This window comes from Oncorhynchus clarkii, chromosome 9 (genome assembly GCF_045791955.1).
Source record: "Oncorhynchus clarkii lewisi isolate Uvic-CL-2024 chromosome 9, UVic_Ocla_1.0, whole genome shotgun sequence".
NCBI classification, from domain to species: domain Eukaryota; kingdom Metazoa; phylum Chordata; class Actinopteri; order Salmoniformes; family Salmonidae; genus Oncorhynchus; species Oncorhynchus clarkii.
Genome location: NC_092155.1, coordinates 232,143 through 254,510, shown reverse-complemented (window position 1 = coordinate 254,510; position 22,368 = coordinate 232,143). Strand labels below are relative to the sequence as shown.

Below are 22,368 nucleotides of genomic sequence, written 5' to 3'. Positions count from 1 at the left end.
TACAACAGCATGTTGCAAGGTGATCACTACAAAAACAGAATTAAACAACAGCCTGTTACTAGGTGATCACAGCTAAAGAAAAGCTTCTAGCTTGGTGATTACAGCAAAACAACAGCATGTTGCTAGGTGATCATAGCTAAACAACAGCCTGTTGCTAGGTGATCACAGCTAAAGAAAATCTTCTAGATTGGTGATTACAGCTAAACAACAGCCTCATGCTTGGTGATCACTACAAAAACACTGCTAAACAACAGCCTCTTGCTTGGTGATCACAGCTAAACAACCAATTGTTGCTATGTGATTACAGCTAAACAACGGCCTGTTGCTGGGTGATCACAGCTAAAGAAAAGCCTCTAGCTTGGTGATCACAGCTAAACAACAGCCTGTTGCTAGGTGATCACAGCTAAACAACAGCCTGTTGCTAGGTGATCACAGCTATAAAAAAAAACAGCCTGTTGCAAGGTGATCACAGCTAAACAACAGCCTCTTGCTAGGTGATCACAGCTAAACAACATCCTCTTGCTTGATGATCACTACAAAAACCCAGCTAAACAACAGCCTCTTGCTTGGTGATCACAGCTAAACAACCACTTGTTGCTATGTGATTACAGCTAAACAACGGCCTGTTGCTGGGTGATCACAGCTAAAGAAAAGCCTCTAGCTTGGTGATCACAGCTAAACAACAGCCTGTTGCTAGGTGATCACAGCTAAACAACAGCCTGTTGCTAGGTGATCACAGCTAAAAAAAACAGCCTGTTGCAAGGTGATCACAGCTAAACAACAGCCGCTGGCTAGGTGATCACAGCTAAACAACATCCTCTTGCTTGATGATCACTACAAAAACAACAGCCTCTTGCTTGGTGATCACAGCTAAACTATGGCCTGTTGCTAGGTGATCACAGCTAAACAACAGCCTGTTGCTAGGTGATCAAAGCTAAAGAATAGCCTCTTGCTTGGTGATCACAGCTAAACAACAGCCTCTTGCTAGGAATCACAGCTAAACAACAGCCTGTTGCAAGGTCATCATAGCTAAACAACAGCCTGTTGCTAGATGATCACAGCTAAACAACAGCCTCTTGCTTGGTGATCACTACAAAAACACAGCTAAACAGCAGCATGTTGCTAGGTGATCACTACAAAAACACAGCTAAACAACAGCCGGTTGCTAGGTGATCACAGCTAAAGAAAAGCTTCTAGCTTGGTGATCACAGCTAAACAACATCCACTTGCTAGGTGATCACAGCTAAACAACAGCCTCTTGCTTGGTGATCACTACAAAAACACAGCTAAACAACAGCCTCTTGCTTGGTCATCATAGCAAAATGACAGCCTCTTGCTTGATGATCACTACAAAAACACAGCTAAACAACAGCCTCTTGCTTGGTGATCACAGTTAAAAAAATAGCCTGTTGCAAGGTGATCACAGCTAAACAATAGCCTGTTGCTAGGTGATCACAGCTGAACAACGACCTGTTGCTAGGTGATCACAGCTAAAGGAAAGCCTCTAGCTTGGTGATCACTACAAAAACACAGCTAAACAACAGCCTGTTGCTAGGTGATCACAACTAAACAACAGCCTGTTGCTAGGTGATCACAGCTAAAAAAACAGCCTGTTGCAAGGTGATCACAGCTAAACAACAGCCTCTTGCTAGGTGATCACAGCTAAACAACATCCTCTTGCTTGATGATCACTACAAACACCCAGCTAAACAACAGCCTCTTGCTTGGTGATCACAGCTAAACTATGGCCTGTTGCTAGGTGATCACAGCTAAACAACAGCCTGTTGCTAGGTGATCAAAGCTAAAGAATAGCCTCTTGCTTGGTTATCACAGCTAAACAACAGCCTCTTGCTAGGAATCACAGCTAAACAACAGCCTGTTGCAAGGTCATCACAGCTAAACAACAGCCTGTTGCTAGATGATCACAGCTAAACAACAGCCTCTTGCTTGGTGATCACTACAAAAACACAACTAAACAGCAGCATGTTGCTAGGTGATCACTACAAAAACACAGCTAAACAACAGCCGGTTGCTAGGTGATCACAGCTAAAGAAAAGCTGCTAGCTTGGTGATCACAGCTAAACAACATCCACTTGCTAGGTGATCACAGCTAGACAACAGCCTCTTGCTTGGTGATCACTACAAAAACACAGCTAAACAACAGCCTCTTGCTTGGTGATCACAGTTAAACAATAGCCTGTTGCTAGGTGATCACAGCTAAACAACAGCCTGTTGCTAGGTGATCACAGCTGAACAACGGCCTGTTGCTAGGTGATCACAGCTAAAGGAAAGCCTCTAGCTTGGTGATCACTACAAAAACACAGCTAAACAACAGCCTGTTGCTAGGTGATCACAGCTAAACAACAGCCTCTTGCTTGGTGATCATAGTTAAACAACAGCCTGTTGCTAGGTGATCACACCTAAACGACAGTCTGTTGCTTGGTGGTCACTACAAAAACACAGCTAAATAACAGCCTCTTGCTTGGTGATCACTACAAAAACACAGCTAAACAACCACCTGTTGCTATGTGATTACAGCTAAACAACAGCCTGTTGCTGGGTGATCACAGCTAAAGAAAAGCCTCTAGCTTGGTGATCACAGCTAAAGGAAAGCCTCTAGCTTGGTGAATACAGCAAAACACAGCCTCTTGCTAGGTTATCACAGCTAAACGACAATCTGTTGCTTGGTGATCACTACAAAAACGCAGCTAAATGAAAGCCTCTTGCTTGGTGATCACTACAAAAACACAGCTAAACAACAGCCTGTTGCTAGGTGATCACAGCTAAACAAAGGCCTGTTGCTAGGTGATCACAGCTAAAGAAAAGCCTCTAGCTTGGTGATCACAGCTAAACAACAGCCTCTTGCTTGGTGATCACTACAAAAACACAGCTAAACAACAGCCTGTTGCTTGGTGATCACGGTTAAACGACAGCCTGTTGCTAGGTGATCACAGCTAAACTATGGCCTGTTGCTAGGTGATCACAGCTAAACAACAGCCTGTTGCTAGGTGATCAAAGCTAAAGAATAGCCTCTTGCTTGGTGATCACAGCTAAACAACAGCCTCTTGCTAGGAATCACAGCTAAACAACAGCCTGTTGCAAGGTCATCATAGCTAAACAACAGCCTGTTGCTAGATGATCACAGCTAAACAACAGCCTCTTGCTTGGTGATCACTACAAAAACACAGCTAAACAGCAGCATGTTGCTAGGTGATCACTACAAAAACACAGCTAAACAACAGCCGGTTGCTAGGTGATCACAGCTAAAGAAAAGCTTCTAGCTTGGTGATCACAGCTAAACAACATCCACTTGCTAGGTGATCACAGCTAAACAACAGCCTCTTGCTTGGTGATCACTACAAAAACACAGCTAAACAACAGCCTCTTGCTTGGTCATCATAGCAAAATGACAGCCTCTTGCTTGATGATCACTACAAAAACACAGCTAAACAACAGCCTCTTGCTTGGTGATCACAGTTAAAAAAATAGCCTGTTGCAAGGTGATCACAGCTAAACAATAGCCTGTTGCTAGGTGATCACAACTAAACAACAGCCTGTTGCTAGGTGATCACAGCTAAAAAAACAGCCTGTTGCAAGGTGATCACAGCTAAACAACAGCCTCTTGCTAGGTGATCACAGCTAAACAACATCCTCTTGCTTGATGATCACTACAAACACCCAGCTAAACAACAGCCTCTTGCTTGGTGATCACAGCTAAACTATGGCCTGTTGCTAGGTGATCACAGCTAAACAACAGCCTGTTGCTAGGTGATCAAAGCTAAAGAATAGCCTCTTGCTTGGTTATCACAGCTAAACAACAGCCTCTTGCTAGGAATCACAGCTAAACAACAGCCTGTTGCTAGATGATCACAGCTAAACAACAGCCTCTTGCTTGGTGATCACTACAAAAACACAACTAAACAGCAGCATGTTGCTAGGTGATCACTACAAAAACACAGCTAAACAACAGCCGGTTGCTAGGTGATCACAGCTAAAGAAAAGCTGCTAGCTTGGTGATCACAGCTAAACAACATCCACTTGCTAGGTGATCACAGCTAGACAACAGCCTCTTGCTTGGTGATCACTACAAAAACACAGCTAAACAACAGCCTCTTGCTTGGTGATCACAGTTAAACAATAGCCTGTTGCTAGGTGATCACAGCTAAACAACAGCCTGTTGCTAGGTGATCACAGCTGAACAACGGCCTGTTGCTAGGTGATCACAGCTAAAGGAAAGCCTCTAGCTTGGTGATCACTACAAAAACACAGCTAAACAACAGCCTGTTGCTAGGTGATCACAGCTAAACAACAGCCTCTTGCTTGGTGATCATAGTTAAACAACAGCCTGTTGCTAGGTGATCACACCTAAACGACAGTCTGTTGCTTGGTGGTCACTACAAAAACACAGCTAAATAACAGCCTCTTGCTTGGTGATCACTACAAAAACACAGCTAAACAACCACCTGTTGCTATGTGATTACAGCTAAACAACAGCCTGTTGCTGGGTGATCACAGCTAAAGAAAAGCCTCTAGCTTGGTGATCACAGCTAAAGGAAAGCCTCTAGCTTGGTGAATACAGCAAAACACAGCCTCTTGCTAGGTTATCACAGCTAAACGACAATCTGTTGCTTGGTGATCACTACAAAAACGCAGCTAAATGAAAGCCTCTTGCTTGGTGATCACTACAAAAACACAGCTAAACAACAGCCTGTTGCTAGGTGATCACAGCTAAACAAAGGCCTGTTGCTAGGTGATCACAGCTAAAGAAAAGCCTCTAGCTTGGTGATCACAGCTAAACAACAGCCTCTTGCTTGGTGATCACTACAAAAACACAGCTAAACAACAGCATGTTGCTAGGTGATCACTACAAAAACACAATTAAAGAACAGCCTCTTGCTTGGTGATCACGGTTAAACGACAGCCTGTTGCTAGGTGATCACACCTAAACGACAGTCTGTTGCTTGGTGATCACTACATAAACACAGCTAAATAACAGCCTCTTGCTTGGTGTTAACTACAAATACACAATTAAACAACAGCCTCTTGCTAGGTGATCACAGCTAAACAACAGCCTCTTGCTAGGTGATCACAGCTAAACAACAGCCTCTTGCTTGGTGATCACTACAAAAACACAGATAAACAACAGCATGTTGCTAGGTGATCACTACAAAAACACAATTAAAGAACAGCCTGTTGCTAGGTGATCAAAGCTAAAGAAAAGCTTCTAGCTTGGTGATCACAGCTAAATAACAGCCTGTTGCTAGGTGATCACAGCTAAACAACAGCCACTTGCTAGGTGATCACAGCTAAACCACAGCCCCTTGCTAGGTGATCACAGCTAAACAACTGCCTCTTGCTTGGTGATCACTACAAAAACACAGCTAAACAACAGCCTCTTGCTTGGTGATCACAGCTAAACAACAGCCTATTGCTAGGTGATCACAGCTAAACGACAGTCTGTTGCTTGGTGATCACTACAAGAACACAGCTAAATAACAGCCTCTTGCTTGATAATCACTACAAAAACACAGCTAAATAACAGCCTCTTGCTTGGTGATCACAGTTAAACAACAGCCTGTTGCTAGGTGATCACACCTAAACGACAGTCTGTTGGTTGGTGATCACTACAAAAACACAGCTAAATAACAGCCTCTTGCTTGGTGATCACTACAAAAACACAGCTAAACAACCACCTGTTGCTATGTGATTACAGCTAAACAACGGCCTGTTGCTGGTTGATCACAGCTAAACGACAGTCTGTTGCTTGGTGATCACTACAAAAACACAGCTAAATAACAGCCTCTTGCTCGGTGATAACTAAAAAAACACAACTAAACAAACAGCCTCTTGCTAGGTGATCACAGCTAAACAACAGCCTGTTTCTAGGTGGTCACAGCTAAAAAAAAAAAGCCTTTAGCTTGGTGATCACTACAAAAACACAGCTAAACAACAGCCTCTTGCTTGGTAATCATAGCTAAATGACAGCCTCTTGCTTGATGATCACAGTTAAACAACAGCCTGTTGCTAGGTGATCACAGCTAAACAACAGCCTGTTGCTAGGTGATCACAGCTGAACAACGGCCTGTTGCTAGGTGATCACAGTTAAATGACAGCCTCTTGCTTGATGATCACTACAAAAACACAGCTAAACAACAGCCTCTTGCTTGGTGATCACAGTTAAACAACAGCCTGTTGCTAGGTGATCACAGGTAAACAACAGTCTGTTGCTTGGTGATCACTACAAAAACACAGCTAAACAACAGCCTCTTGCTTGATAATCACTACAAAAACACAGCTAAATAACAGCCTCTTGCTTGGTGATCAATACAAAAACACAGCTAAACAACCACCTGTTGCTATGTGATTACAGCTAAACAATGGCCTGTTGCTGGTTGATCACAGCTAAACGACAGTCTGTTGCTTGGTGATCAATACAAAAACACAGCTAAACAACCACCTGTTGCTATGTGATTACAGCTAAACAATGGCCTGTTGCTGGTTGATCACAGCTAAACGACAGTCTCTTGCTTGGTGATAACAGATAAACGACATTCTCTTGCTTGATGATCACTACAAAAACACAGCTAAACAACAGCCTCTTGCTAGGTGATCACAGCTAAACAACAGTCTGTTGCTAGGTGATCACAGCAACAAAAAAAACTCTAGCTTGGTGATCACTACGAAAACTAAGCTGAACAACAGCGTCTTGCTTGGTCATCATAGCTAAATGACAGCCTCTTGCTTGATGATCACTACAAAAACACAGCTAAACAACAGCCTGTTGCTAGGTGATCACAGGTAAACAACAGCCTGTTGCTAGGTGATCACAGCTAAATGACAGCCTCTTGCTTGATGATCACTACAAAAACACAGCTAAACAACAGCATGTTGCTAGGTGATCACAGGTAAACAACCACCTGTTTCTAGGTTATTACAGCTAAACAACGGCCTATTGCTGGGTGACCACAGCTAAAGAACAGCCTGTTGCTAGGTGATCACAGCTAAACAACCACCTGTTGCTAGGTGATTACAACTAAACAACGGCCTGTTGCTGGGTGATCACAGCTAAAGGAAAGCCTTTAGCTTGGTGAATACAGCTAAAGAAGAGCCTGTTGCTAGGTGATCACAGCTAAACAACCACCTGTTGCTAGGTGATTACAACTAAACAACGCCCTGTTGCTGGGTGATCACAGCTAAAGAAAAGCCTCTAGCTTGGTGATAACAGTTAAACAACAGCCTGTTGCTAGGTGATCACAGCTTAACAACACCCTGTTGCCAGTTGATCAGAGCTAAACAACGGCCTATTGCTTGGTGATCACAGCTAAAGCAAAGCCTCTAGCTTGGTGAATACAGCTAAACAACAGCCTCTTGCTAGGTTATCACAGCTAAATAACAGCCTCTTGCTTGGTGATCACTACAAAAACACAGCTAAACAACAACCTCTTGCAAGGTGATCACAGCTAAACAACAGCCCCTTGCTTGGTGATCACTACAAAAACACAGCTAAACAACCGCATGTTGCTAGGTGATCACTACAAAAACACAGCTAAATAACAGCCTCTTGCAAGGTGATCACAGCTAAACAACATCCTCTTGCTTGGTGATCACAAAAAAACGACATCCTCTTGCTTGGTGATCACTACAAAAACACAGCTAAACAACAGCATGTTGCTAGGTGATCACTACAAAAACACAGCTAAACAACAGCCTGTTGCTAGGTGATCACAGTGAAACAACCACCTGTTGCTAGGTGATTACAGCTAAACAACGGCCTGTTGCTGGGTGACCACAGCTAAAGAAAAGCCTCTAGCTTGGTGATCACAGCTAAACAACAGCCTGTTGCTAGGTGATCACACCTAAACGACAGTCTGTTAATTGGTGATCACTACAAAAACACCGCTAAACAACAGCCTCTTGCTTGGTGATAACTACAAAAACACAGCTAAACAACATCCTCTTGCTTGGTGATCACAAAAAAACGACATCCTCTTGTTTGATGATCACTACAAAAACACAGCTAAACAACATCCTCTTGCTAGGTGATCACAGCTAAACAACATCCTCTTGCTAAGTGATCACAGCTAAACAACAGCCTGTTGCTAGGTTATCACAGCTAAATAACAGCCACTTGCTAGGTGATCAAAGCTTAACAACGGCCTGTTGCTAGGTGATCACAGCTAAACAATAGCCTCTTGCTAGGTGATCACAGCTAAAAAAAGAAGCCTCTAGCTTGGTGATCACTTCAAAAACACAGCTAAACAACAGCATGTTGCTAGGTGATCACAGCTAAAAAAAGAAGCCTCTAGCTTGGTGATCACTACAAAAACACAGCTAAACAAAAGCCTCTTGCTAGGTGATCACAGCTAAACAACACCCTGTTGCTAGGTGATCACAGCTAACAAAAAAGCCTATAGATTGGTGATCACTTCAAAAGCACAGCTAAATAACATCCTCTTGCTAGGTGATCACAGCTAAATAACATCCTCTTGCTAGGTGATCACAGCTAAATAACATCCTCTTGCTAGGTGATCACAGCTAAATAACAGCCTCTTGCTAGGTGATCACAGCTAAATAACAGCCTCTTGCTAGGTGATCACTACAAAAACACAGCTAAACCACAGCCTCTTTACTTTATTTTCTGTTAGAATAAAATACATAATTCTACTTGACATAAGACTTTAACCTCAAATGAAGACAGGTTAAATGTTCAAAAAGGTTATCTTACTCAGAAAATACCCCAGATCATATAGGTCTAGACAATATTCAAAACAACTAACAATACACTGAATTTCGACATTTGCAGTCATTTAAATTGTAAAGTCATGTCATTCTACACAATACAACAACACATTTTTCCAACCTGGGAGGTAAACTTAGTTTTACGTAAGTAAACTTAAGTAAACTTAAAACTTAAAGTATTCAATCAATTTTATATTTGAGTTGAAATCAAGGCAGTTGAATGTACCAAAGGCCACCAATTGTTTTTTTACCCAGTAGCTTGGCTGGCTACTCTTTCTATTTGGTTGGCTACTCTATGTACTGGTGGAAAACACGGCACACGGTGGAAAAGTGGGTCTGAGGACGTGTGATGTCATTAATGTTATGTTTATTGTTTTAGTCGATGTATGTTTTTTGTTTATTAACGGCTTACATTCGAGGAAGTTGTTCAGTGTCTGGGCATAGATGTCAAAGCTCTCTGTGTCCTTGGTGTTGTAGAGGATCTCCATGGCCTCGCCCCGTGGACGGATCATCATACCTACAGTACAACAGAGATGGTAAGAGATTAGGGTGTGTCAGTGCCTGGGGTAACGAGGAGGTCCTGGTAGGTGTGTCTGTACCTGGGGTAACGAGTCGGTCCTGGTAGGTGTGTCTGTACCTGGGGTAACGAGGAGGTCCTGGTAGGTGTGTCTGTACCTGGGGTAACGAGTCGGTCCTGGTAGGTGTGTCTGTACCTGGGGTAACGAGGAGGTCCTGGTAGGTGTGTCTGTACCTGGGGTAACGAGGAGGTCCTGGTAGGTGTGTGTCTGTACCTGGGGTAACGAGGAGGTCCTGGTAGGTGTGTCTGTACCTGGGGTAACAAGGCGGTCCTGGTAGGTGTGTGTCTGTACCTGGGGTAACGAGGAGGTCCTGGTAGGTGTGTCTGTACCTGGGGTAACGAGTCGGTCCTGGTAGGTGTGTGTCTGTACCTGGGGTAACGAGGAGGTCCTGGTAGGTGTGTGTCTGTACCTGGGGTAACGAGGAGGTCCTGGTAGGTGTGTGTCTGTACCTGGGGTAACGAGGAGGTCCTGGTAGGTGTGTCTGTACCTGGGGTAACAAGGAGGTCCTGGTAGGTGTGTGTCTGTACCTGGGGTAACGAGGAGGTCCTGGTAGGTGTGTCTGTACCTGGGGTAACGAGTCGGTCCTGGTAGGTGTGTGTCTGTACCTGGGGTAACGAGGAGGTCCTGGTAGGTGTGTGTCTGTACCTGGGGTAACGAGGAGGTCCTGGTAGGTTTGTCTGTACCTGGGGTAACAAGGAGGTCCTGGTAGGTGTGTGTCTGTACCTGGGGTAACGAGGAGGTCCTGGTAGGTGTGTCTGTACCTGGGGTAACGAGTCGGTCCTGGTAGGTGTGTGTCTGTACCTGGGGTAACGAGGAGGTCCTGGTAGGTGTGTGTCTGTACCTGGGGTAACGAGGAGGTCCTGGTAGGTGTGTGTCTGTACCTGGGGTAACGAGGAGGTCCTGGTAGGTGTGTCTGTACCTGGGGTAACAAGGAGGTCCTGGTAGGTGTTTGTGTACCTTGGGTAACGAGGTGATACTGGTAGGTGTGTGTCTGTACCTGGGGTAACGAGGCGGTCCTGGTAGGTGTTTGTGTACCTGGGGTAACGAGGCGATCCTGGTAGGTGTGTGTCTGTACATGGGGTAACGAGGAGGTCCTGGTAAGTGTGTCTGTACCTGGGGTTATGAGGTGGTCCTGGTAGGTGTGTGTCTGTACCTGGGTTAACGAGGCGGTCCTGGTAGGTGTTTGTGTACCTTGGGTAACGAGGAGGTCCTGGTAGGTGTGTCTGTACCTGGGGCAACGAGGCGGTCCTGGTAGGTGTGTGTCTGTACCTGGGGTAACGAGGAGGTCCTGGTAGGTGTGTCTGTACCTGGGGTAACGAGGAGGTCCTGGTAGGTGTGTGTCTGTACCTGGGATAACGAGGTCCTGGTAGGTGTGTCTGTACCGGAGGTAACGAGGCAATACTAGTAGGTGTGTCTGTACCTGGGGTAACGAGTCGGTCCTGGTAGGTGTGTGTCTGTACCTGGGGTAACGAGGAGGTCCTGGTAGGTGTGTCTGTACCTGGGGTAACAAGGAGGTCCTGGTAGGTGTGTCTGTACATGGGGTAACGAGGAGGTCCTGGTAAGTGTGTCTGTACCTGGGTTAACGAGGAGGTACTGGTAGGTGTGTCTGTACCTGGGGTAACGAGGAGGTCCTGGTAGGTGTGTGTCTGTACCTGGGGTAACGAGACGTCCTGGTAGGTGTGTCTGTACCTGGGGTAACGAGGAGGTCCTGGTAGGTGTGTCTGTACCTGGGGTAACGAGGAGGTACTGGTAGGTGTGTCTGTACATGGGGAAACGAGGAGGTCCTGGTAAGTGTGTCTGTACCTGGGTTAACGAGGAGGTCCTGGTAAGTGTGTCTGTACCTGGGTTAACGAGGAGGTACTGGTAGGTGTGTCTGTACCTGGGGTAACGAGGAGGTCCTGGTAGGTGTGTCTGTACCTGGGGTAACGAGTCGGTCCTGGTAGGTGTGTCTGTACCTGGGGTAACGAGGAGGTCCTGGTAGGTGTGTCTGTACCTGGGGTAACGAGGAGGTCCTGGTAGGTGTGTGTCTGTACCTGGGGTAACGAGGAGGTCCTGGTAGGTGTGTGTCTGTACCTGGGGTAACGAGGAGGTCCTGGTAGGTGTGTCTGTACCTGGGGTAACAAGGAGGTCCTGGTAGGTGTGTGTCTGTACCTGGGGTAACGAGGAGGTCCTGGTAGGTGTGTCTGTACCTGGGGTAACGAGTCGGTCCTGGTAGGTGTGTGTCTGTACCTGGGGTAACGAGGAGGTCCTGGTAGATGTGTGTCTGTACCTGGGGTAACGAGGAGGTCCTGGTAGGTGTGTGTCTGTACCTGGGGTAACGAGGAGGTCCTGGTAGGTGTGTCTGTACCTGGGGTAACAAGGAGGTCCTGGTAGGTGTGTGTCTGTACCTGGGGTAACGAGGAGGTCCTGGTAGGTGTGTCTGTACCTGGGGTAACGAGTCGGTCCTGGTAGGTGTGTGTCTGTACCTGGGGTAACGAGGAGGTCCTGGTAGGTGTGTGTCTGTACCTGGGGTAACGAGGAGGTCCTGGTAGGTGTGTGTCTGTACCTGGGGTAACGAGGAGGTCCTGGTAGGTGTGTCTGTACCTGGGGTAACAAGGAGGTCCTGGTAGGTGTTTGTGTACCTTGGGTAACGAGGTGATACTGGTAGGTGTGTGTCTGTACCTGGGGTAACGAGGCGGTCCTGGTAGGTGTGTGTCTGTACCTGGGGTAACGAGGAGGTCCTGGTAGGTGTGTGTCTGTACATGGGGTAACGAGGAGGTCCTGGTAAGTGTGTCTGTACCTGGGGTTATGAGGTGGTCCTGGTAGGTGTGTGTCTGTACCTGGGTTAACGAGGCGGTCCTGGTAGGTGTTTGTGTACCTTGGGTAACGAGGAGGTCCTGGTAGGTGTGTCTGTACCTGGGGCAACGAGGCGGTCCTGGTAGGTGTGTGTCTGTACCTGGGGTAACGAGGAGGTCCTGGTAGGTGTGTCTGTACCTGGGGTAACGAGGAGGTCCTGGTAGGTGTGTGTCTGTACCTGGGGTAACGAGGTTCTGGTAGGTGTGTCTGTACCGGAGGTAACGAGGCGATACTAGTGGGTGTGTCTGTACCTGGGGTAACGAGTCGGTCCTGGTAGGTGTGTGTCTGTACCTGGGGTAACGAGGAGGTCCTGGTAGGTGTGTCTGTACCTGGGGTAACAAGGAGGTCCTGGTAGGTGTGTCTGTACTTGGGGTAACGAGGAGGTCCTGGTAGGTGTGTGTCTGTACATGGGGTAACGAGGAGGTCCTGGTAAGTGTGTTTGTACCTGGGTTAACGAGGAGGTACTGGTAGGTGTGTCTGTACCTGGGGTAACGAGGAGGTCCTGGTAGGTGTGTGTCTTTACCTGGGGTAACGAGACGTCCTGGTAGGTGGGTCTGTACCTGGGGTAACGAGGAGGTCCTGGTAGGTGTGTCTGTACCTGGGGTAACGAGGAGGTACTGGTAGGTGTGTCTGTACATGGGGAAACGAGGAGGTCCTGGTAAGTGTGTCTGTACCTGGGTTAACGAGGAGGTCCTGGTAAGTGTGTCTGTACCTGGGTTAACGAGGAGGTACTGGTAGGTGTGTCTGTACCTGGGGTAACGAGGAGGTCCTGGTAGGTGTGTGTCTGTACCTGGGGTAACGAGACGTCCTGGTAGGTGTGTCTGTACCTGGGGTAACGAGGAGGTCCTGGTAGGTGTGTCTGTACCTGGGGTAACGAGGAGGTCCTGGTAGGTGTGTGTCTGTACCTGGGGTAACGAGGAGGTCCTGGTAGGTGTGTCTGTACCTGGGGTAACGAGGAGGTCCTGGTAGGTGTGTCTGTACCTGGGGTAACGAGGCGGTCCTGGTAGGTGTATGTCTGTACCTGGGGTAACGAGTCGGTCCTGGCAGGTGTGTCTGTACCTGGGGTAACGAGTCGGTCCTGGTAGGTGCGTGTCTGTACCTGGGGTAACGAGGAGGTCCTGGTAGGTGTGTCTGTACCTGAGGTAACGAGGCGATACTAGTAGGTGTGTCTGTACCTGGGGTAACGAGTCGGTCCTGGTAGGTGTGTGTCTGTACCTGGGGTAACGAGGAGGTCCTGGTAGGTGTGTCTGTACCTGAGGTAACGAGGCGATACTGGTAGGTGTGTCTGTACCTAAGGTAACGAGGCGATACTGGTAGGTGTTTGTGTACCTGGGGTAATGAGGAGGTCCTGGTAGGTGTTTGTGTACCTTGGGTACCGAGACGATACTGGTAGGTGTGTCTGTACCTGGGGTAACGAGGTGGTCCTGGTATGTGTGTCTGCACCTGGGGTAACGAGGAGGTCCTGGTAGGTGTGTTTGTACCTGGGGTAACGAGTCGGTCCTGGTAGGTGTGTCTGTACCTGGGGTAACGAGGAGGTCCTGGTAGGTGTGTCTGTACCTGGGGTAACGAGTTGGTCCTGGTAGGTGAGTGTCTGTACCTGGGGTAACGAGGAGGTCCTGGTAGGTGTGTCTGTACCTGGGGTAACGAGGCGGTCCTGGTAGGTGTTTGTGTACCTTGGGTAACGAGGCGATACTGGTAGGTGTGTCTGTACCTGGGGTAACGAGGCGGTCCTGGTAGGTGTGTGTCTGTACCTGGGGTAACGAGGAGGTCCTGGTAGGTGTGTGTCTGTACCTGGGGTAACGAGGAGGTCCTGGTAGGTGTGTGTCTGTACCTGGGGTAACGAGGAGGTCCTGGTAGGTGTGTCTGTACCTGGGGTAACAAGGAGGTCCTGGTAGGTGTTTGTGTACCTTGGGTAACGAGGTGATACTGGTAGGTGTGTGTCTGTACCTGGGGTAACGAGGCGGTCCTGGTAGGTGTGTGTCTGTACCTGGGGTAACGAGGAGGTCCTGGTAGGTGTGTGTCTGTACATGGGGTAACGAGGAGGTCCTGGTAAGTGTGTCTGTACCTGGGGTTATGAGGTGGTCCTGGTAGGTGTGTGTCTGTACCTGGGTTAACGAGGCGGTCCTGGTAGGTGTTTGTGTACCTTGGGTAACGAGGAGGTCCTGGTAGGTGTGTCTGTACCTGGGGCAACGAGGCGGTCCTGGTAGGTGTGTGTCTGTACCTGGGGTAACGAGGAGGTCCTGGTAGGTGTGTCTGTACCTGGGGTAACGAGGAGGTCCTGGTAGGTGTGTGTCTGTACCTGGGGTAACGAGGTCCTGGTAGGTGTGTCTGTACCGGAGGTAACGAGGCGATACTAGTGGGTGTGTCTGTACCTGGGGTAACGAGTCGGTCCTGGTAGGTGTGTGTCTGTACCTGGGGTAACGAGGAGGTCCTGGTAGGTGTGTCTGTACCTGGGGTAACAAGGAGGTCCTGGTAGGTGTGTCTGTACCTGGGGTAACGAGGAGGTCCTGGTAGGTGTGTGTCTGTATATGGGGTAACGAGGAGGTCCTGGTAAGTGTGTTTGTACCTGGGTTAACGAGGAGGTACTGGTAGGTGTGTCTGTACCTGGGGTAACGAGGAGGTCCTGGTAGGTGTGTGTCTTTACCTGGGGTAACGAGACGTCCTGGTAGGTGGGTCTGTACCTGGGGTAACGAGGAGGTACTGGTAGGTGTGTCTGTACCTGGGGTAACGAGGAGGTACTGGTAGGTGTGTCTGTACATGGGGAAACGAGGAGGTCCTGGTAAGTGTGTCTGTACCTGGGTTAACGAGGAGGTCCTGGTAAGTGTGTCTGTACCTGGGTTAACGAGGAGGTACTGGTAGGTGTGTCTGTACCTGGGGTAACGAGGAGGTCCTGGTAGGTGTGTGTCTGTACCTGGGGTAACGAGACGTCCTGGTAGGTGTGTCTGTACCTGGGGTAACGAGGAGGTCCTGGTAGGTGTGTCTGTACCTGGGGTAACGAGGAGGTCCTGGTAGGTGTGTGTCTGTACCTGGGGTAACGAGGAGGTCCTGGTAGGTGTGTCTGTACCTGGGGTAACGAGGAGGTCCTGGTAGGTGTGTCTGTACCTGGGGTAACGAGGCGGTCCTGGTAGGTGTATGTCTGTACCTGGGGTAACGAGTCGGTCCTGGCAGGTGTGTCTGTACCTGGGGTAACGAGTCGGTCCTGGTAGGTGCGTGTCTGTACCTGGGGTAACGAGGAGGTCCTGGTAGGTGTGTCTGTACCTGAGGTAACGAGGCGATACTAGTAGGTGTGTCTGTACCTGGGGTAACGAGTCGGTCCTGGTAGGTGTGTGTCTGTACCTGGGGTAACGAGGAGGTCCTGGTAGGTGTGTCTGTACCTGAGGTAACGAGGCGATACTGGTAGGTGTGTCTGTACCTAAGGTAACGAGGCGATACTGGTAGGTGTTTGTGTACCTGGGGTAATGAGGAGGTCCTGGTAGGTGTTTGTGTACCTTGGGTACCGAGACGATACTGGTAGGTGTGTCTGTACCTGGGGTAACGAGGTGGTCCTGGTATGTGTGTCTGCACCTGGGGTAACGAGGAGGTCCTGGTAGGTGTGTTTGTACCTGGGGTAACGAGTCGGTCCTGGTAGGTGTGTCTGTACCTGGGGTAACGAGGAGGTCCTGGTAGGTGTGTCTGTACCTGGGGTAACGAGTTGGTCCTGGTAGGTGAGTGTCTGTACCTGGGGTAACGAGGAGGTCCTGGTAGGTGAGTGTCTGTACCTGGGGTAACGAGGAGGTCCTGGTAGGTGTGTCTGTACCTGGGGTAACGAGGAGGTCCTGGTAGGTGTGTGTCTGTACCTGGGGTAACGAGGAGGTCCTGGTAGGTGTGTCTGTACCTGGGGTAACAAGGAGGTCCTGGTAGGTGTTTGTGTACCTTGGGTAACGAGGTGATACTGGTAGGTGTGTGTCTGTACCTGGGGTAACGAGGCGGTCCTGGTAGGTGTTTGTGTACCTGGGGTAACGAGGCGATCCTGGTAGGTGTGTGTCTGTACATGGGGTAACGAGGAGGTCCTGGTAAGTGTGTCTGTACCTGGGGTTATGAGGTGGTCCTGGTAGGTGTGTGTCTGTACCTGGGTTAACGAGGCGGTCCTGGTAGGTGTTTGTGTACCTTGGGTAACGAGGAGGTCCTGGTAGGTGTGTCTGTACCTGGGGCAACGAGGCGGTCCTGGTAGGTGTGTGTCTGTACCTGGGGTAACGAGGAGGTCCTGGTAGGTGTGTCTGTACCTGGGGTAACGAGGAGGTCCTGGTAGGTGTGTGTCTGTACCTGGGATAACGAGGTCCTGGTAGGTGTGTCTGTACCGGAGGTAACGAGGCAATACTAGTAGGTGTGTCTGTACCTGGGGTAACGAGTCGGTCCTGGTAGGTGTGTGTCTGTACCTGGGGTAACGAGGAGGTCCTGGTAGGTGTGTCTGTACCTGGGGTAACAAGGAGGTCCTGGTAGGTGTGTCTGTACATGGGGTAACGAGGAGGTCCTGGTAAGTGTGTCTGTACCTGGGTTAACGAGGAGGTACTGGTAGGTGTGTCTGTACCTGGGGTAACGAGGAGGTCCTGGTAGGTGTGTGTCTGTACCTGGGGTAACGAGACGTCCTGGTAGGTGTGTCTGTACCTGGGGTAACGAGGAGGTCCTGGTAGGTGTGTCTGTACCTGGGGTAACGAGGAGGTACTGGTAGGTGTGTCTGTACATGGGGAAACGAGGAGGTCCTGGTAAGTGTGTCTGTACCTGGGTTAACGAGGAGGTCCTGGTAAGTGTGTCTGTACCTGGGTTAACGAGGAGGTACTGGTAGGTGTGTCTGTACCTGGGGTAACGAGGAGGTCCTGGTAGGTGTGTCTGTACCTGGGGTAACGAGTCGGTCCTGGTAGGTGTGTCTGTACCTGGGGTAACGAGGAGGTCCTGGTAGGTGTGTCTGTACCTGGGGTAACGAGGAGGTCCTGGTAGGTGTGTGTCTGTACCTGGGGTAACGAGGAGGTCCTGGTAGGTGTGTGTCTGTACCTGGGGTAACGAGGAGGTCCTGGTAGGTGTGTCTGTACCTGGGGTAACAAGGAGGTCCTGGTAGGTGTGTGTCTGTACCTGGGGTAACGAGGAGGTCCTGGTAGGTGTGTCTGTACCTGGGGTAACGAGTCGGTCCTGGTAGGTGTGTGTCTGTACCTGGGGTAACGAGGAGGTCCTGGTAGGTGTGTGTCTGTACCTGGGGTAACGAGGAGGTCCTGGTAGGTGTGTGTCTGTACCTGGGGTAACGAGGAGGTCCTGGTAGGTGTGTCTGTACCTGGGGTAACAAGGAGGTCCTGGTAGGTGTGTGTCTGTACCTGGGGTAACGAGGAGGTCCTGGTAGGTGTGTCTGTACCTGGGGTAACGAGTCGGTCCTGGTAGGTGTGTGTCTGTACCTGGGGTAACGAGGAGGTCCTGGTAGGTGTGTGTCTGTACCTGGGGTAACGAGGAGGTCCTGGTAGGTGTGTGTCTGTACCTGGGGTAACGAGGAGGTCCTGGTAGGTGTGTCTGTACCTGGGGTAACAAGGAGGTCCTGGTAGGTGTTTGTGTACCTTGGGTAACGAGGTGATACTGGTAGGTGTGTGTCTGTACCTGGGGTAACGAGGCGGTCCTGGTAGGTGTGTGTCTGTACCTGGGGTAACGAGGAGGTCCTGGTAGGTGTGTGTCTGTACATGGGGTAACGAGGAGGTCCTGGTAAGTGTGTCTGTACCTGGGGTTATGAGGTGGTCCTGGTAGGTGTGTGTCTGTACCTGGGTTAACGAGGCGGTCCTGGTAGGTGTTTGTGTACCTTGGGTAACGAGGAGGTCCTGGTAGGTGTGTCTGTACCTGGGGCAACGAGGCGGTCCTGGTAGGTGTGTGTCTGTACCTGGGGTAACGAGGAGGTCCTGGTAGGTGTGTCTGTACCTGGGGTAACGAGGAGGTCCTGGTAGGTGTGTGTCTGTACCTGGGGTAACGAGGTCCTGGTAGGTGTGTCTGTACCGGAGGTAACGAGGCGATACTAGTGGGTGTGTCTGTACCTGGGGTAACGAGTCGGTCCTGGTAGGTGTGTGTCTGTACCTGGGGTAACGAGGAGGTCCTGGTAGGTGTGTCTGTACCTGGGGTAACAAGGAGGTCCTGGTAGGTGTGTCTGTACCTGGGGTAACGAGGAGGTCCTGGTAGGTGTGTGTCTGTACATGGGGTAACGAGGAGGTCCTGGTAAGTGTGTTTGTACCTGGGTTAACGAGGAGGTACTGGTAGGTGTGTCTGTACCTGGGGTAACGAGGAGGTCCTGGTAGGTGTGTGTCTTTACCTGGGGTAACGAGACGTCCTGGTAGGTGGGTCTGTACCTGGGGTAACAAGGAGGTCCTGGTAGGTGTGTCTGTACCTGGGGTAACGAGGAGGTACTGGTAGGTGTGTCTGTACATGGGGAAACGAGGAGGTCCTGGTAAGTGTGTCTGTACCTGGGTTAACGAGGAGGTCCTGGTAAGTGTGTCTGTACCTGGGTTAACGAGGAGGTACTGGTAGGTGTGTCTGTACCTGGGGTAACGAGGAGGTCCTGGTAGGTGTGTGTCTGTACCTGGGGTAACGAGACGTCCTGGTAGGTGTGTCTGTACCTGGGGTAACGAGGAGGTCCTGGTAGGTGTGTCTGTACCTGGGGTAACGAGGAGGTCCTGGTAGGTGTGTGTCTGTACCTGGGGTAACGAGGAGGTCCTGGTAGGTGTGTCTGTACCTGGGGTAACGAGGCGGTCCTGGTAGGTGTATGTCTGTACCTGGGGTAACGAGTCGGTCCTGGCAGGTGTGTCTGTACCTGGGGTAACGAGTCGGTCCTGGTAGGTGCGTGTCTGTACCTGGGGTAACGAGGAGGTCCTGGTAGGTGTGTCTGTACCTGAGGTAACGAGGCGATACTAGTAGGTGTGTCTGTACCTGGGGTAACGAGTCGGTCCTGGTAGGTGTGTGTCTGTACCTGGGGTAACGAGGAGGTCCTGGTAGGTGTGTCTGTACCTGAGGTAACGAGGCGATACTGGTAGGTGTGTCTGTACCTAAGGTAACGAGGCGATACTGGTAGGTGTTTGTGTACCTGGGGTAATGAGGAGGTCCTGGTAGGTGTTTGTGTACCTTGGGTACCGAGACGATACTGGTAGGTGTGTCTGTACCTGGGGTAACGAGGTGGTCCTGGTATGTGTGTCTGCACCTGGGGTAACGAGGAGGTCCTGGTAGGTGTGTTTGTACCTGGGGTAACGAGTCGGTCCTGGTAGGTGTGTCTGTACCTGGGGTAACGAGGAGGTCCTGGTAGGTGTGTCTGTACCTGGGGTAACGAGTTGGTCCTGGTAGGTGAGTGTCTGTACCTGGGGTAACGAGGAGGTCCTGGTAGGTGTGTCTGTACCTGGGGTAACGAGGCGGTCCTGGTAGGTGTTTGTGTACCTTGGGTAACGAGGCGATACTGGTAGGTGTGTCTGTACCTGGGGTAACGAGGCGGTCCTGGTAGGTGTGTGTCTGTACCTGGGGTAACGAGGAGGTCCTGGTAGGTGTGTGTCTGTACCTGGGGTAACGAGGAGGTCCTGGTAGGTGTGTGTCTGTACCTGGGGTAACGAGGAGGTCCTGGTAGGTGTGTCTGTACCTGGGGTAACAAGGAGGTCCTGGTAGGTGTTTGTGTACCTTGGGTAACGAGGTGATACTGGTAGGTGTGTGTCTGTACCTGGGGTAACGAGGCGGTCCTGGTAGGTGTGTGTCTGTACCTGGGGTAACGAGGAGGTCCTGGTAGGTGTGTGTCTGTACATGGGGTAACGAGGAGGTCCTGGTAAGTGTGTCTGTACCTGGGGTTATGAGGTGGTCCTGGTAGGTGTGTGTCTGTACCTGGGTTAACGAGGCGGTCCTGGTAGGTGTTTGTGTACCTTGGGTAACGAGGAGGTCCTGGTAGGTGTGTCTGTACCTGGGGCAACGAGGCGGTCCTGGTAGGTGTGTGTCTGTACCTGGGGTAACGAGGAGGTCCTGGTAGGTGTGTCTGTACCTGGGGTAACGAGGAGGTCCTGGTAGGTGTGTGTCTGTACCTGGGGTAACGAGGTCCTGGTAGGTGTGTCTGTACCGGAGGTAACGAGGCGATACTAGTGGGTGTGTCTGTACCTGGGGTAACGAGTCGGTCCTGGTAGGTGTGTGTCTGTACCTGGGTTAACGAGGAGGTCCTGGTAGGTGTGTCTGTACCTGGGGTAACAAGGAGGTCCTGGTAGGTGTGTCTGTACCTGGGGTAACGAGGAGGTCCTGGTAGGTGTGTGTCTGTATATGGGGTAACGAGGAGGTCCTGGTAAGTGTGTTTGTACCTGGGTTAACGAGGAGGTACTGGTAGGTGTGTCTGTACCTGGGGTAACGAGGAGGTCCTGGTAGGTGTGTGTCTTTACCTGGGGTAACGAGACGTCCTGGTAGGTGGGTCTGTACCTGGGGTAACGAGGAGGTCCTGGTAGGTGTGTCTGTACCTGGGGTAACGAGGAGGTACTGGTAGGTGTGTATGTACATGGGGAAACGAGGAGGTCCTGGTAAGTGTGTCTGTACCTGGGTTAACGAGGAGGTCCTGGTAAGTGTGTCTGTACCTGGGTTAACGAGGAGGTACTGGTAGGTGTGTCTGTACCTGGGGTAACGAGGAGGTCCTGGTAGGTGTGTGTCTGTACCTGGGGTAACGAGACGTCCTGGTAGGTGTGTCTGTACCTGGGGTAACGAGGAGGTCCTGGTAGGTGTGTCTGTACCTGGGGTAACGAGGAGGTCCTGGTAGGTGTGTGTCTGTACCTGGGGTAACGAGGAGGTCCTGGTAGGTGTGTCTGTACCTGGGGTAACGAGGCGGTCCTGGTAGGTGTGTCTGTACCTGGGGTAACGAGGCGGTCCTGGTAGGTGTATGTCTGTACCTGGGGTAACGAGTCGGTCCTGGCAGGTGTGTCTGTACCTGGGGTAACGAGTCGGTCCTGGTAGGTGCGTGTCTGTACCTGGGGTAACGAGGAGGTCCTGGTAGGTGTGTCTGTACCTGAGGTAACGAGGCGATACTAGTAGGTGTGTCTGTACCTGGGGTAACGAGTCGGTCCTGGTAGGTGTGTGTCTGTACCTGGGGTAACGAGGAGGTCCTGGTAGGTGTGTCTGTACCTGAGGTAACGAGGCGATACTGGTAGGTGTGTCTGAACCTAAGGTAACGAGGCGATACTGGTAGGTGTTTGTGTACCTGGGGTAATGAGGAGGTCCTGGTAGGTGTTTGTGTACCTTGGGTACCGAGACGATACTGGTAGGTGTGTCTGTACCTGGGGTAACGAGGTGGTCCTGGTATGTGTGTCTGCACCTGGGGTAACGAGGAGGTCCTGGTAGGTGTGTTTGTACCTGGGGTAACGAGTCGGTCCTGGTAGGTGTGTCTGTACCTGGGGTAACGAGGAGGTCCTGGTAGGTGTGTCTGTACCTGGGGTAACGAGTTGGTCCTGGTAGGTGAGTGTCTGTACCTGGGGTAACGAGGAGGTCCTGGTAGGTGTGTCTGTACCTGGGGTAACGAGGCGGTCCTGGTAGGTGTTTGTGTACCTTGGGTAACGAGGCGATACTGGTAGGTGTGTCTGTACCTGGGGTAACGAGGCGGTCCTGGTAGGTGTGTCTGTACCTGGGGTAACGAGGAGATCCTGGTAGGTGTGTGTCTGTACCTGGGGTAACGAGGAGGTCCTGGTAGGTGTGTGTCTGTTCCTGGGGTAACGAGACGGTCCTGGTAGGTGTTTGTGTACCTGGGGTAACGAAGCGGTCCTGGTAGGTGTTTGTGTACCTTGTGTAACGAGGCGATACTGGTAGGTGTTTGTGTACCTGGGGTAACGAGGCGATACTGGTAGGTGTGTCTGTACCTGGGGTAACGAGGCGGTCCTGGTAGGTGTGTCTGTACCTGGGGTAACGAGGAAATCCTGGTAGGTGTGTCTGTACCTGGGGTTATGAGGAGGTCCTGGTAGGTGTGTGTCTGTACCTGGGGTAACGAGGTGGTCCTGGTAGGTGTGTCTGTCCCTGGGGTAACGAGGAGGTCCTGGTAGGTGTGTCTGTACCTGGGGTAACGAGGAGGTCCTGGTAGGTGTGTCTGTACCTGGGGTAACGAGGAGGTCCTGGTAGGTGTGTCTGTACCTGGGGTTATGAGGAGGTCCTGGTAGGTGTGTCTGTACCTGGGGTAACGAGGCGGTCCTGGTAGGTGTTTGTGTACCTGGGGAAACAAGGCGGT

The 22,368-nt window shown here is 50.5% G+C and overlaps 1 protein-coding gene across 2 annotated transcripts in view; it reads right to left on the bottom strand.

Annotated features, from left to right (window-relative positions):
- Positions 1–22,368, bottom strand: part of LOC139415745 (ATPase Na+/K+ transporting subunit beta 2a) — a 126,103-nt gene that overhangs the window by 83,114 nt on the left and 20,621 nt on the right. For both annotated transcript variants that reach the window (XM_071163819.1, XM_071163820.1), the window contains exon 3: positions 9,152–9,256. In XM_071163819.1, coding sequence (XP_071019920.1) covers positions 9,152–9,256 — 105 coding nt within the window. The remainder of the gene's footprint in view (positions 1–9,151; positions 9,257–22,368) is intronic.